General features: G+C 46.0%; 1 protein-coding gene across 1 annotated transcript in view; it reads right to left on the bottom strand.

Annotated features, from left to right (window-relative positions):
* Positions 1 to 2,626: 2,626 nt before the first annotated feature.
* Positions 2,627 to 11,205, bottom strand: part of LOC135820907 (probable hydroxyacid-oxoacid transhydrogenase, mitochondrial) — a 27,573-nt gene continuing 18,994 nt past the window's right edge. The window contains exons 15-17 of the mRNA XM_065333958.1: positions 10,570 to 10,666; positions 7,831 to 7,988; positions 2,627 to 3,284 (exon numbers count right to left, since the gene is read on the bottom strand). Coding sequence (XP_065190030.1) covers positions 3,201 to 3,284; positions 7,831 to 7,988; positions 10,570 to 10,666 — 339 coding nt within the window. The 3' untranslated portion in view covers positions 2,627 to 3,200. The remainder of the gene's footprint in view (positions 3,285 to 7,830; positions 7,989 to 10,569; positions 10,667 to 11,205) is intronic.

The following is an 11,205-nucleotide window of genomic DNA, read 5'->3' as shown; positions in this document are numbered from 1 at the left end:
ACCTTCCAAAGTCGTGTTAATCTGCTATGCTTCAGGGGACGGCATCTTGCCCCCCACAGGCTGTCTACTTCTATATAACGGTGTTGTCCGCCCCGCCCTGGAACACGCCACCTCGGCCTGGTCCTATGCCATCACCAAAGCTGAGCTGGAGCGTTTAAATTTACAAGCCAGAGTAGCTAGGAAGTATTTGCTACGTAAAAAAAGTCACTGTAGATAGATGCGAAACGAAATCCCAGTTAAACGCCCTTTGTGACTTAGAGTCCTTGCACTTTCGCAGAAAAGTATCAGCTCTTGTTACTCTATTTAAACTTATACATATATCTCCAGAACACCTCCAACATGTTCACCTTTCACTGTCCTAAAGTCCAAGAAGACCAAACAAACTTAACATCAATTATCACGGTGTGCGTTTTTCTTCCCTCTTTTCCAACAAAGCTGCAATGCTATGGAAGTGCCTACCGCCTTCTCTTACCTCTATAACCAGCCTCCCCAGATTCAAGCATTCTCTCTATCAGCATTGTCGCCGATATATTCATTACACTGACGGTATCTCAACTCCTTCATTACCATATTTTGTATGCCTCGATCTATTTCCTTAGCCTATCCTCGATTAACTGCTCCCTCTACATAAAGTTGTCACTTCATTCTTCTTGCAGGAGATCCCCTCGACAGGCCCAAAGCCTTTGGGAAATCCTTAAATATAATAAAATACAAATACAAATATTATATTATTAGTGTGGCATTCAAACGTAGAGGACACGGTTTCAAATAGGAAATAGGTTGCAAACCGGAAAAGGGCTCAATATTCACCTTTTCTCTTGGTATTTTGATTAGAAAACAATAATGTCACAGTGAGACTACGATACGTTTTACTCCGAGCCAAAATTTCAGGGCTCTGCGATGACCAGAAGCGCCATACCAAGCAGGTGAGTTTTGACGTGTTGCTTCACACTGCGACTTGAGTTTTACGTCTTTCGAAAAATCAACTTCTTCTCACAGGTAAACAGCGGCTCGCCTCTCGCCAATAATGCACCGTAGACCAATCAAAACTAATGGAAGCACACACAAGGCTTCTTGTTGCTCTGTACTGGCCGTCGTGGAGCGATAGCAATCACCTAATTTCAGAACTCAGAGTGAACTTGACGTGCACTCCAAAACCGTTCCTGTTTGGAGCCACCTCTGTGACACCAAAATTTGAAACGAAAAATCGGGCAACTATGTTACTTGGAGGTAACGGGCCAACAAAAAAGAGAGGCTCAGTTCGATCGACTCTGGCCCCAGAGCAAACTTCAACATGCCAGTTTCCTTCCACAAACATAATTCGAGTGAACAATCCACGCTGATGATCGGTTTGGGTCTACACAATTTTGCTGTCAAACCGTTCCTATTTGAAACCGTCCCATCTACATGTGAAGTCTACATTGCTGGCATATTGGGGAAGCCGCCGGTATTTTTTTTTGGTATGGTATTGATTTATTTGAATTCGGTATCTCAACAGTACATTGTACAACTTGGGAAGATCCGAATGACATAGATACATAAACATAAAAGTGGATGCTGTTCCTTTTTTGCTATGCTCTTGTAAAATGAAATCATTCTTGTTTTCGAGTTATCTGTCGTCCATTGCTTGGACTTCTTTGGAGCGAATAATTATTGAAAGGAAGAGTCAAGATGTATTCTCTTGTTGGAATAATGAGCATGAGCCTGATGTCAGTGATGAGGATATAAATTTAGTTTATCCTCCAGTTCCCACGGAATTCGGTGGTTGCCAGGTTGGGTACATATGAAGGGCTCCAATTCAAAACGAGATATATCCATGTTGTGGAAATTTCAGGAAGTGCACTTTTTCTTCTTTTTCGGTCTGCACTGCAGCATCAGTGACTTTTATCGCGTTTTGCAGAAGAACACAAATTTCAGGCATCATTTTTACTGGGATGTATCGCGTTTTGACCCGTAAAGCCGACACACAGACGTCCGTGGGGTGAAAATGAATTCTTTCGTGACAACAAAAACGGAAAAGCTCCGGTTTGGTCTTTATCGTGTTTTGAATTGGAGCCCTTTATACAGGGGCGTAGCAGCCGCTCCGGACCACTTTTTCGCCCGACCACGACCACCATAGTAAAACAATGCCAAAGTGCCCAGAATTCAGGATTATGCATCCTAATTTCAAAAAAAATTCCGGGGGGAGATCCCCCCCCCCCCGGCTGGACCACCGCCAACGGCGGTGCTACGCGCCTGTTATATAGTATAGATTGAGAAAGATCTCAGTCAAAATGTTCGCAGGCATAAGGTGGGAGGGGGGACTCCCAGGGTTCAGTAGTTGAAAGGGGGGAGGGGGTGCTCTCAGGGTTATGCAGTTGTTTAAGGGGGCCCTGGGAGGGAGAGGTCCCAGGAGGGGGGGGGGGGGGCAGGTGGAGGGGGGTGCCTTGGGTTATGCAGTAGTTGAAAGGGGGGGGGGGGTTCCCAGGGTTATGCATTTGTTGAAGGGGGCCTGGGAGGGGAGGTCCCAGGAAGGGGGGGGGTACCCAGGGTTATGCAGTAGTTGAAAGCGGGATGGGGGTGGGGACCCCCAGGACTATGCAGAAACGGAGGGGGGGGGGGGGTGTCACAAAAGAACAGTGAAGAGTGCACTCAGCTAGCTAGCTTTCCGCTAGAGAAATATCTCACAAGATCAATGACATGGCAAACCTGCAAGGTCTGGCACGGGAGCAAGACATACGAACCACACATCAACCAAAACTAAAAAATAATAATCTCTCATAAATTTGAACTCAGATGGAGAGCCAAGGTTTAATTTATACAAAAGAGAAAAACCGAGGAACTACAAGTTACGCTATACTGTCCACGAACACCACCAGTTACTAAACAATCAGCTCATGCGATAGCATTGCACGACACTGACCGACGTTACTGACGTTCTACAACTAACTGGCTAACAGCTCTAGCACATCTTTCATGCGCACTCCAGCAGCCTTCCAACTTGGAAAGTTCTAAGTTATAGAAATAACATAAATTTAATTATTGTAATTGCTCTCTATCCGAGTTCAGAATTGTGCGTCATCGTTAAAACACACCTCCTGCCCGCAAGGACCCCACCCAAAGTTAGGAAACACTATAAAGTTACACCCCTTAAAGATAGGATAGACATCAGATACAGGTTAGATATGGAAGTGTCAGTCAGGGTGTTCGCAGCAGTATACCTAGAAGACGGTGACCGAGTTCTCGTAGATGGAGGCAAGGTGCTCCTCGACGAGGGGATGCGGCGCCAGCATCAACACACGCTTCTGTGACGACAACGACGACGACGACGACGACAACGACAAAGATGAAGATACAAAGACGACGACGACAACAACAAGAACAATATTTAAAAAAATACATGTAACAACAATGACTTCGCAATCTATACCTTCGCATGCAAAGACGCAAATCCACACAATCAAGTAGACACTTCCTTTCATCTATCAAACATTTTCTTTCCCTTCTCTTCAGGATAGTGCAGGGAATGTTGGAAATTTGGAAAAACACACTTAACAATGTAGAGTTTGCAAAAAAAAGAAACGAGAGAGCTTGGAAGCTCAGGGCCCTACGCTATACTTTTATGCTTTTTTGCCTAGCTCATCGTACATGTATAAGAACTGAGGCAAAAGTATTTGCAGAATTTATTGCGGATTGTTATTTCTCTAATAATTATCTTCTTTTGGTTTGCTCCTTCTTTTCTTTTTATCTCCTTATACTGTAAATCAAAAAATTTTGGCTGATGAGAAAATTAGAAACCTCTCTATTAAAGAGGTTAAGATGCACGTTATTTCCGACGTGACCCGCAATTTCACGTCAAATTTGAAATCGATAGGTATTTTTGCTCTCACACGCATCCATTGCTCAATAATGCACCAATTTCCTATATGACAAACTCTGGCCTGTGATTTACTTTGGCCGGTTGGTACCAAGCGGCGAAATCAGCGAAATTAAATCGCCAGCGAAAATTAGTTGATTTTAATACAGTAATCGGATTTTCTGGCCTTTTTGTAGTAATACATGTACATTGACCTGTTGAGCCAATGACGACGCCGAATGCATGGTTGCCTGTGGAGCACATTACATAACTTAGCAGTCTCCTAAAATACGTATCCTGTCCGACGGCAAAAGAGTCTGCAGATTTAGTTTTTCTGCGCGTCGACGGGATGTCTGCGACGCGAAAGTTCAGCTCGCGTTATTTGGCTCGCACGTCGAAAAATCAACGCAAGTGACCTGCTGCTCACGTGGAAATTTGGACATTACATAACTTTACAGTCTCCTATAATATGTATCCTGTCCGACGGCAAAAGAGGCTGCAGATTTAGTTTTTCTGCGCGTCGACGGGATGTCTGTCCTGACGTTCACTGGGACCGGCGCTGACTCTGCCGATCACGGGCGTTCTGGACTCGACAGGATGTCTGTCCTGACGTTTCCTGGGACCGGCTTAGACTCTGCCGATCACGGGCGTTCTGGACTCAACGGGATGTCTGTCCTGACGTTGCCTGGGACCGGCGGACTCTGCCGATTACGGGCGTTCTGGAGTCGACGGGATCTCTCTTCCGACGTTTCCTGTGACCGGCGCTGAATCGCTCGTTCACGCTTATTTTGGAGACGACGCGATCTCTCTTCCAAAGTACATGTATGTTTATGCTGACGCTGTTTATGCTGACGCATCCTATCACCTATTCGGCGTCTATTCTAATTTAATTTCCTCCTCGTCTCCCTATTTCATTCCAAATCTCCCTCTACATCAGGGAGTCGTATACATAATACGACGAATATTGGTACGGTACGGGACAGATACAGGAGCCCGCAAATATTGTGGACAGCTGTTATGTACAATCCTGTAGAGCCTTTGTAGTCACAGATACGGGACAGATACGGGACAGATACGGGATAGCGCCAGGCGTGACACAAACAAACAAACAAACACACAAACAAACAAATACCAAATTAAAGCTGTGTGGACCCTGGCTAGCGCCAGACGTTACTGAAGTAACGTCTTCTGCATAGCTACGGGAATAAATAAAAAAGTGAACACTTCAACATAGGTGATACATGATTAGAGTGCTAAAAACTCAAAAACAGAGGCTGCAAGTTCTAGACAAACACGTTCAACACATCAACATGCGAAGGTATAGATTGCGAAGCTATTTTCACCGCCTCCAAGCTAGCGTTTGAACAATAACACTAACAACAACCGATAACAACAAGAGGCGAAGAAGGCAGCAGACTGCTTCGGCTGCCATCGCTATGTGCATCTCTGTGCGTTTTTGCCGGCGTCTGCACCATGATGGTTTGTGGTTAACTTATAATTTTTTTAGAGACAATTAAAAGCAGGCTGTCCAACTTGCCTGACGCAGTCATAATGTGGCACACAACAGCAATGATTCTATATGTTTGTCTGGAGGATGTGCTTGGGGCCAAACTACATAGCAACGCTCGTTGAAGTTTGAAGTGGGCATTCAACACGGTTTTTAAGGTGGCGGTACGCCTTTTGATCCCATGCCATTTCAGCGCAATCAAGTTCAGTGCCGACCAGGTGAGCGCGACCGTTTCAGCGCCGTGAACGTAAGTGCCGATTTTTTACAGCGCCAAATATTTTAGAGCGCATACTGCAGCACCAGCAGATAAGCCTCAAATATCTCAGCGCCGCATATTTCAGCGCCGCATGTCTCAGCGCCTATAATGTCAGCGCCAAAAACGTAAGCTTGAACTTTCTCAGCGCCACATATCTCAGCGCTGCAGCAGGGGCATCGGCAGGTATTTTAGTGTGGTACGGTCAGCCATCTGAAGTACAATTTCCTCGTGGGGGAGAGATGGCCGAGCCGAAAATTTTGGAAATTTAGAGTCTAGATCAGTGCACTGTATTTTGTTGATTCACGGGGTACCTTGGGCAAAAAGTGGTACGGTCAATACCGTACCTTGTCTGACGCCCCTGTGCAGTAATATCTGGACTCCGTTATGCGTACACTACTGTACACTTATGACTGTATGCGTTGCATGCTGTATGTACGTCACACAGGCCGTTTCCCGTAGGCCAGAGTTTTTGATGTGCGTCTCTCACTGGCTCGGGACTTCTCTTGTGGTTCACTCACTTGCGGGTTATGCATTTCTTGCTCCTCATTAGTTTACTCTTTAATTTCTCATTGTCCAAACTGTATTGAGAATAATACTACAAGCATCAATGTTAACAGTGCAAATGCAGGAAAGTTTCTCTTTCCGCTAGAACAAAAGGAAACGACTAAAAAAAGGAGCAACGCCAGGGACTTGTCCACACCCGGTACCCGGGTGCGTAGCCCCTGGCGAGGCTCTCCCACGGATTCCAGTACAAAGGCCACGGCCAAGTGTCCCACTGAGTTGCAGTCGCTCATGGTCGATCGCCTGGACTTGACTTCGCGCTGAACTTCTTCACGCTGTACTTCTTTGCGCTATTCTTTATCGCGCTTTTCTTTATCGCGCTGTTCTTTATCGCGCTGTACTTCTTCGCGCTGTTCTTTATCGCGCTGTACTTCTTCGCGCTGTTCTTTATCGCGCTGTACTTCTTCGCGCTGTTCTTTATCGCGCTGTACTTCTTCGCTCTGTTCTTTATCGCGCTGGACTTTGTCGTGTTGTGCTTCTTCGAGCTGTATTTTGCGGCGCTGTACCTTTTGGCGCTGAAAAGTACGGCACCCAACTTATTCGCGCTGAGTTGCTGGCGCTGTACTTTACCGCACCAATATTCTTCGCGCTGAAGAAGCTTCCCCTGTGAAACCAGGCGCTGAAGTGCTGGCGCTGAAACGGTCGCGCTGAAATGGCCAGTTGAAAACGGCTAAAAATTGAAGTTAAAATTTGGAGAGATTGTAGGTTCATCCGATTCCTGGAATGATGTACTTTCAAAATATGTAATTTTTTCCCAATCAACTGAACGATGGTTGAGACAAAATCCAGGTTTTCGATTTGAAAATTTGAATTTTGGAGTACGCATTGCGTATTATGATCGAAATCGTAATTTAGTTCTATTTTTTTGCCAATCAACTGAATGACGGTTGAGAAAATTCAGGTTTTCGATTTGAAAATTTGAATTTTGGAGTACGCAGTGCGTATTATGATCGAAATCGTAATTTTGTTCATGTATCCAAACGAGTCCCGGTTATGCCACCTCAACATTAGTTCTAGGGGGGTGTTTGGTTGATACGATGTAGAACAGGATCGAACAGCTGGCGCACATGGAGCAGCTTTATGCCAACCAAACGGTACTCCAGAAGCAGAGTACATTTATGTGAAAAGTGTGCCAAATTTGGTTGCATTCTTCAAAACGTGTATGGGTCACCATGGTGGTCACTTTGTACGGTACAACGAGTCCAACCCAAAAGTGCATGCACGCCGTCACTTGGGAGCAAAACCGATGTTGTCGCCACGTTTCACTGTGAAAAGGTGAAACACGCACGGTCTGCTCCGGCCTCGAGGCCAGAGCAGGTGCAGTCGCAACCAAACGCGCCGTTCTGGTGAATCCTGTTCTAGGTTGTACCAACCAAACGCGGCGCTAGAGAGGTGGAGATCCAGCGGGTACACGGGACCGGTGTATAGCACATGTCATGGCCCGTCGTGACAGAACAGCGGACATCGTGATAGTCTGCGGACAAAATTATTTTCCATCAAAAACTTGTTTAAAAGTACTCGGCTCCATGAGCCAAGGAAAATATTAATTAAAAAAAAAAAAAAATGGAAGCATGTAAAAAACGGTGGGGCATAAGTTACGCATTAGAGTCTACCAACTATAGTATATTTTGCGATGTACGTTGAAACGTCAAACAAAGCAAACAAACTTACATTTGGCATAGCAGCCTGAACAAGGTCAGCCGCATCACTAGCGCTGAATCCAAACTCGCGTATACCGTTGGGCACGCCCAGGTCGTGCATGAACTTGCGCAGCTCCTCCGCCAGTATGTCTCCGGCGTCACTCAGCTTTGCATTGCTAATGTCCGCACCTGTACGATGCATGGGGGGGGAGAGAGAGAGAGAGAGAGAGAGAGAGAGAGAGAAGAGAGAGAGAGAGAGAGAGAGAGAGAGAGAGAGAGAGAGGAAGAGAGAGAGAGAGAGAGAGAGAAAGAGAGAGAGAGAGAGAGAGAGAGAGAGAGAGAGAGAGAGAGAGAGAGAGAGAGAGAGAGAGAGAGAGAGAGAGAGAGAGAGAGAGAGAGAGAGAGAGAGAGAGAGAGAGAGAGAGAGAGAGAGAGAGAGAGAGAGAGAGAGAGAGAGAGAGAGAGAGAGAGAGAGAGAGAGAGAGAGAGAGAGAGAGAGAGAGAGAGAGAGCTCGGAGAGAGAGGTGGAGACTTGCTGCAAGTGCAGTGGGGTGATTGAGTTGACGACAGGTGAACGGAATATTTCATTTCACAAGAACGTTTGCGCCGAGGGAAGTTTTGTAAGATCTCGGTAGTCCGGATTTGAGAAGCGAAAGTTCTTGTGACTTTTGTCACAATGCACCCAAAACTTGCACCAGTTGTGGAAAACACATGTTAATAACAAGCTGTGGGAAGTCGAGCCCTCGATCCCCACGCCTTTTCTCTTCACAGCAAACCCCTTGGATGCGGTTTTCCCTCCGGATATTCTCACACAGCTAGTATTTGGTAGTCTCTATCACTGCTCATCATGGTTGTGAGACTTATCCCCTCACCCCCACCGTTAGGAGCTGCAACTGTCACTGGATTTACCGGGTGTTAGCGGCCGTCGGGATTTCCCTTTGGGAAAGGGCACGGTAATTTACTCTTGTTTTATCACTGCTCATCGCACGGTGACATCACAATGATGAATTTCCGAGTTTGCCCCTAAAAACCCAATTCAAGGCTTTCCAACCCTCCAATGGGATTCTGGAAAGCATAAGGCGAGGACAGAAAGTGCAGCTGGTGACTCTCTATCGCATCGCAGGTCAGGCCGAAATGACTCGGGATTCCGACGGGCTTTCGCAAGTTTATGTCCATTCAACGTTGTGACGAGCTCGTTCCGTGCAAAGACTCGTTTTATCAGCTGCTTCACCGCACCGTGGTATACCGGTGCACAAAGTGACATCGTACATATTTGCACGCTCATGTTTCTTATTACGGTACTGCATCTTCATTAAAACCCAAGCGCAGTTTAGCGTGTATTGGTTTGTGATTTCCTTTCTTCTGTTTGCTTTAGAATTAATATCGCTCCGCAGGTACCCTCGGTCTCAGGTACTCTCATATTTTTGCAATTGTTTATTTTGCTCCTGAATGCTTTGCTACCGTCCTCCTCCTTCCTCCACCCTTTTTCTTAATTAACCTCATTATCACATTCGCTTCAATGCAATTGGGCTTGTAGCCCGTGTGTACTTGCAAATTCAAATAAAAATATACATACATGCATCTCCTTGCAGGGACGTGTATATGACCTTACAGCATAGTACGCGTACTACGCATGCATATGTGTCCATAACCAATGGTGCTTGTCTCTTGTGGCTGTTCTGTCTTTCCTTTGTTGTTGACCAGTCGTGTTCCCAGTTCTTAGTTGCAAATCTTCAACATCAATTCAATCCTCACATAGTTACGGCATAAGCAGAAATATTCGTCTGGAATTTAATTTCGTCTTTTTCGTCCGAGGAGCGTTTGGATTAAATAAAATGCCAGACTAATGTCGATTTGTCCAGCTTTTCAATACACTCCTACGATCCATGGACGAAATTTACAACCGGACGAACTCCCTTTCTTTGGAGTTGGACGACATTATTGACCGACGGAATTTTCTGCCTGTACAGTAGTAAAGGATAAGCAGCGGTATTTGGCTAGGTACAGATTTGGCCATTAACCACCGCACCATAACTGCGCTCGCCAGCCGACGTCGACGCGATGTTACCACAGCACACCACCAGCAAAGCAACACATCTGTCGTTCCTTCATACAACTGTTTCGAGTATAAAACACACGCCGTATTTTCCGCAGTATAAGCCGCACTTTGAACACTCAACATTCATCCAAAAAGGGGGTGCAGCTTATACTCCGATGATCAAATTGAAGGTGATAAATAGGATAGATGTCTGTATTTCGTGGTAAAAAAATGGGAGGTGCGGTTTATACTCCAGTGCGGCTGATACTGGTGCGTCTAGCTGGCCATGAAGTCGAGACCCTAGGTCGGTGGAGCTCCCTAAACCGCACCACCACTGCCACGATTCAGGTTGTGCATGCTTCCCCTAGCTGCATCTCATGTTTGGCATTTACTGTAAAAGCAGAAATTTTCGGTGGTGTAATATTTTCGTTATTCTCCAAATCGGCGGTTCGGTGGAGGGAAATTTTCGGTAAAACCCGTTCTCCAGGTAAGTCTACTAGTACCACATGTATACAGTACCGGTTGTACCGACATTTTCAGTGGGTTTTATTTTCGGTAAAGATTGTCGGCACCGAAATTACCGAAAATAAAACACCACCGAAAATTTCTGCTTTTACAGTAAGTGGTCTTTGTAAAAAAAGAAAAAAAAAGAAAAAAAGAAAAAATACTCCAGGAGATACTGTACTTGATGCTAACAAACTCTCTGATTACACCAGTGCAAAGCAGACTAACCTAGGATTTCTGCTGCTTGTAAGTGCCTTTCGGGGCAAGCACTGGCGGTGTACTTGAAGACGGCCGGGGCGGTCATAATGACGGACAGGCCGTGAGGCTGTGCGCATGCAGGATCACATGAAAGCAGACCGCGGGTGCACATGCATACACATATATACACACGCATGCACATACATATGCACACACATACACACACACACACACACACACACACACACACACACACACACACACACACACACACACACACACACACACACACACATAGTTGAGAGTGTTCTACCATAAACACGACGCATTAAAAAGCATGTACACATAAGCACACCGTGTGCAGCGGGCTACACCCATCCGGTGACTAGTGATGAAAACTACGGCGCTGCGCATTAAAATCCGATCACTCGATGCAATGCCAGGCCGGGGGCCGTGCAGCCCCAGGGATACGAACACTGGGATGTTCGCTTGTGCAGGGCACAAAGCTGAATTCCACTCGATGGAGATTCCATTGAGCGGCACTTTACATGTCTTCACTCCACCGTCAGGGAAAGCTGTTCCCATCACAACAGAGAGCAATAGCGAGCAGAAGGAAACATGCCCTCTGCAGGAGCAGGTTGACATACCAGGGGCGTCGGAAGGTAT

The sequence above is a fragment of the Sycon ciliatum genome, chromosome 7 (genome assembly GCF_964019385.1).
Source record: "Sycon ciliatum chromosome 7, ocSycCili1.1, whole genome shotgun sequence".
NCBI lineage: Eukaryota > Metazoa > Porifera > Calcarea > Leucosolenida > Sycettidae > Sycon > Sycon ciliatum.
The sequence above is the reverse complement of the archived record's forward strand: the minus strand, read 5'-3'. Positions and strand labels throughout refer to the sequence as shown.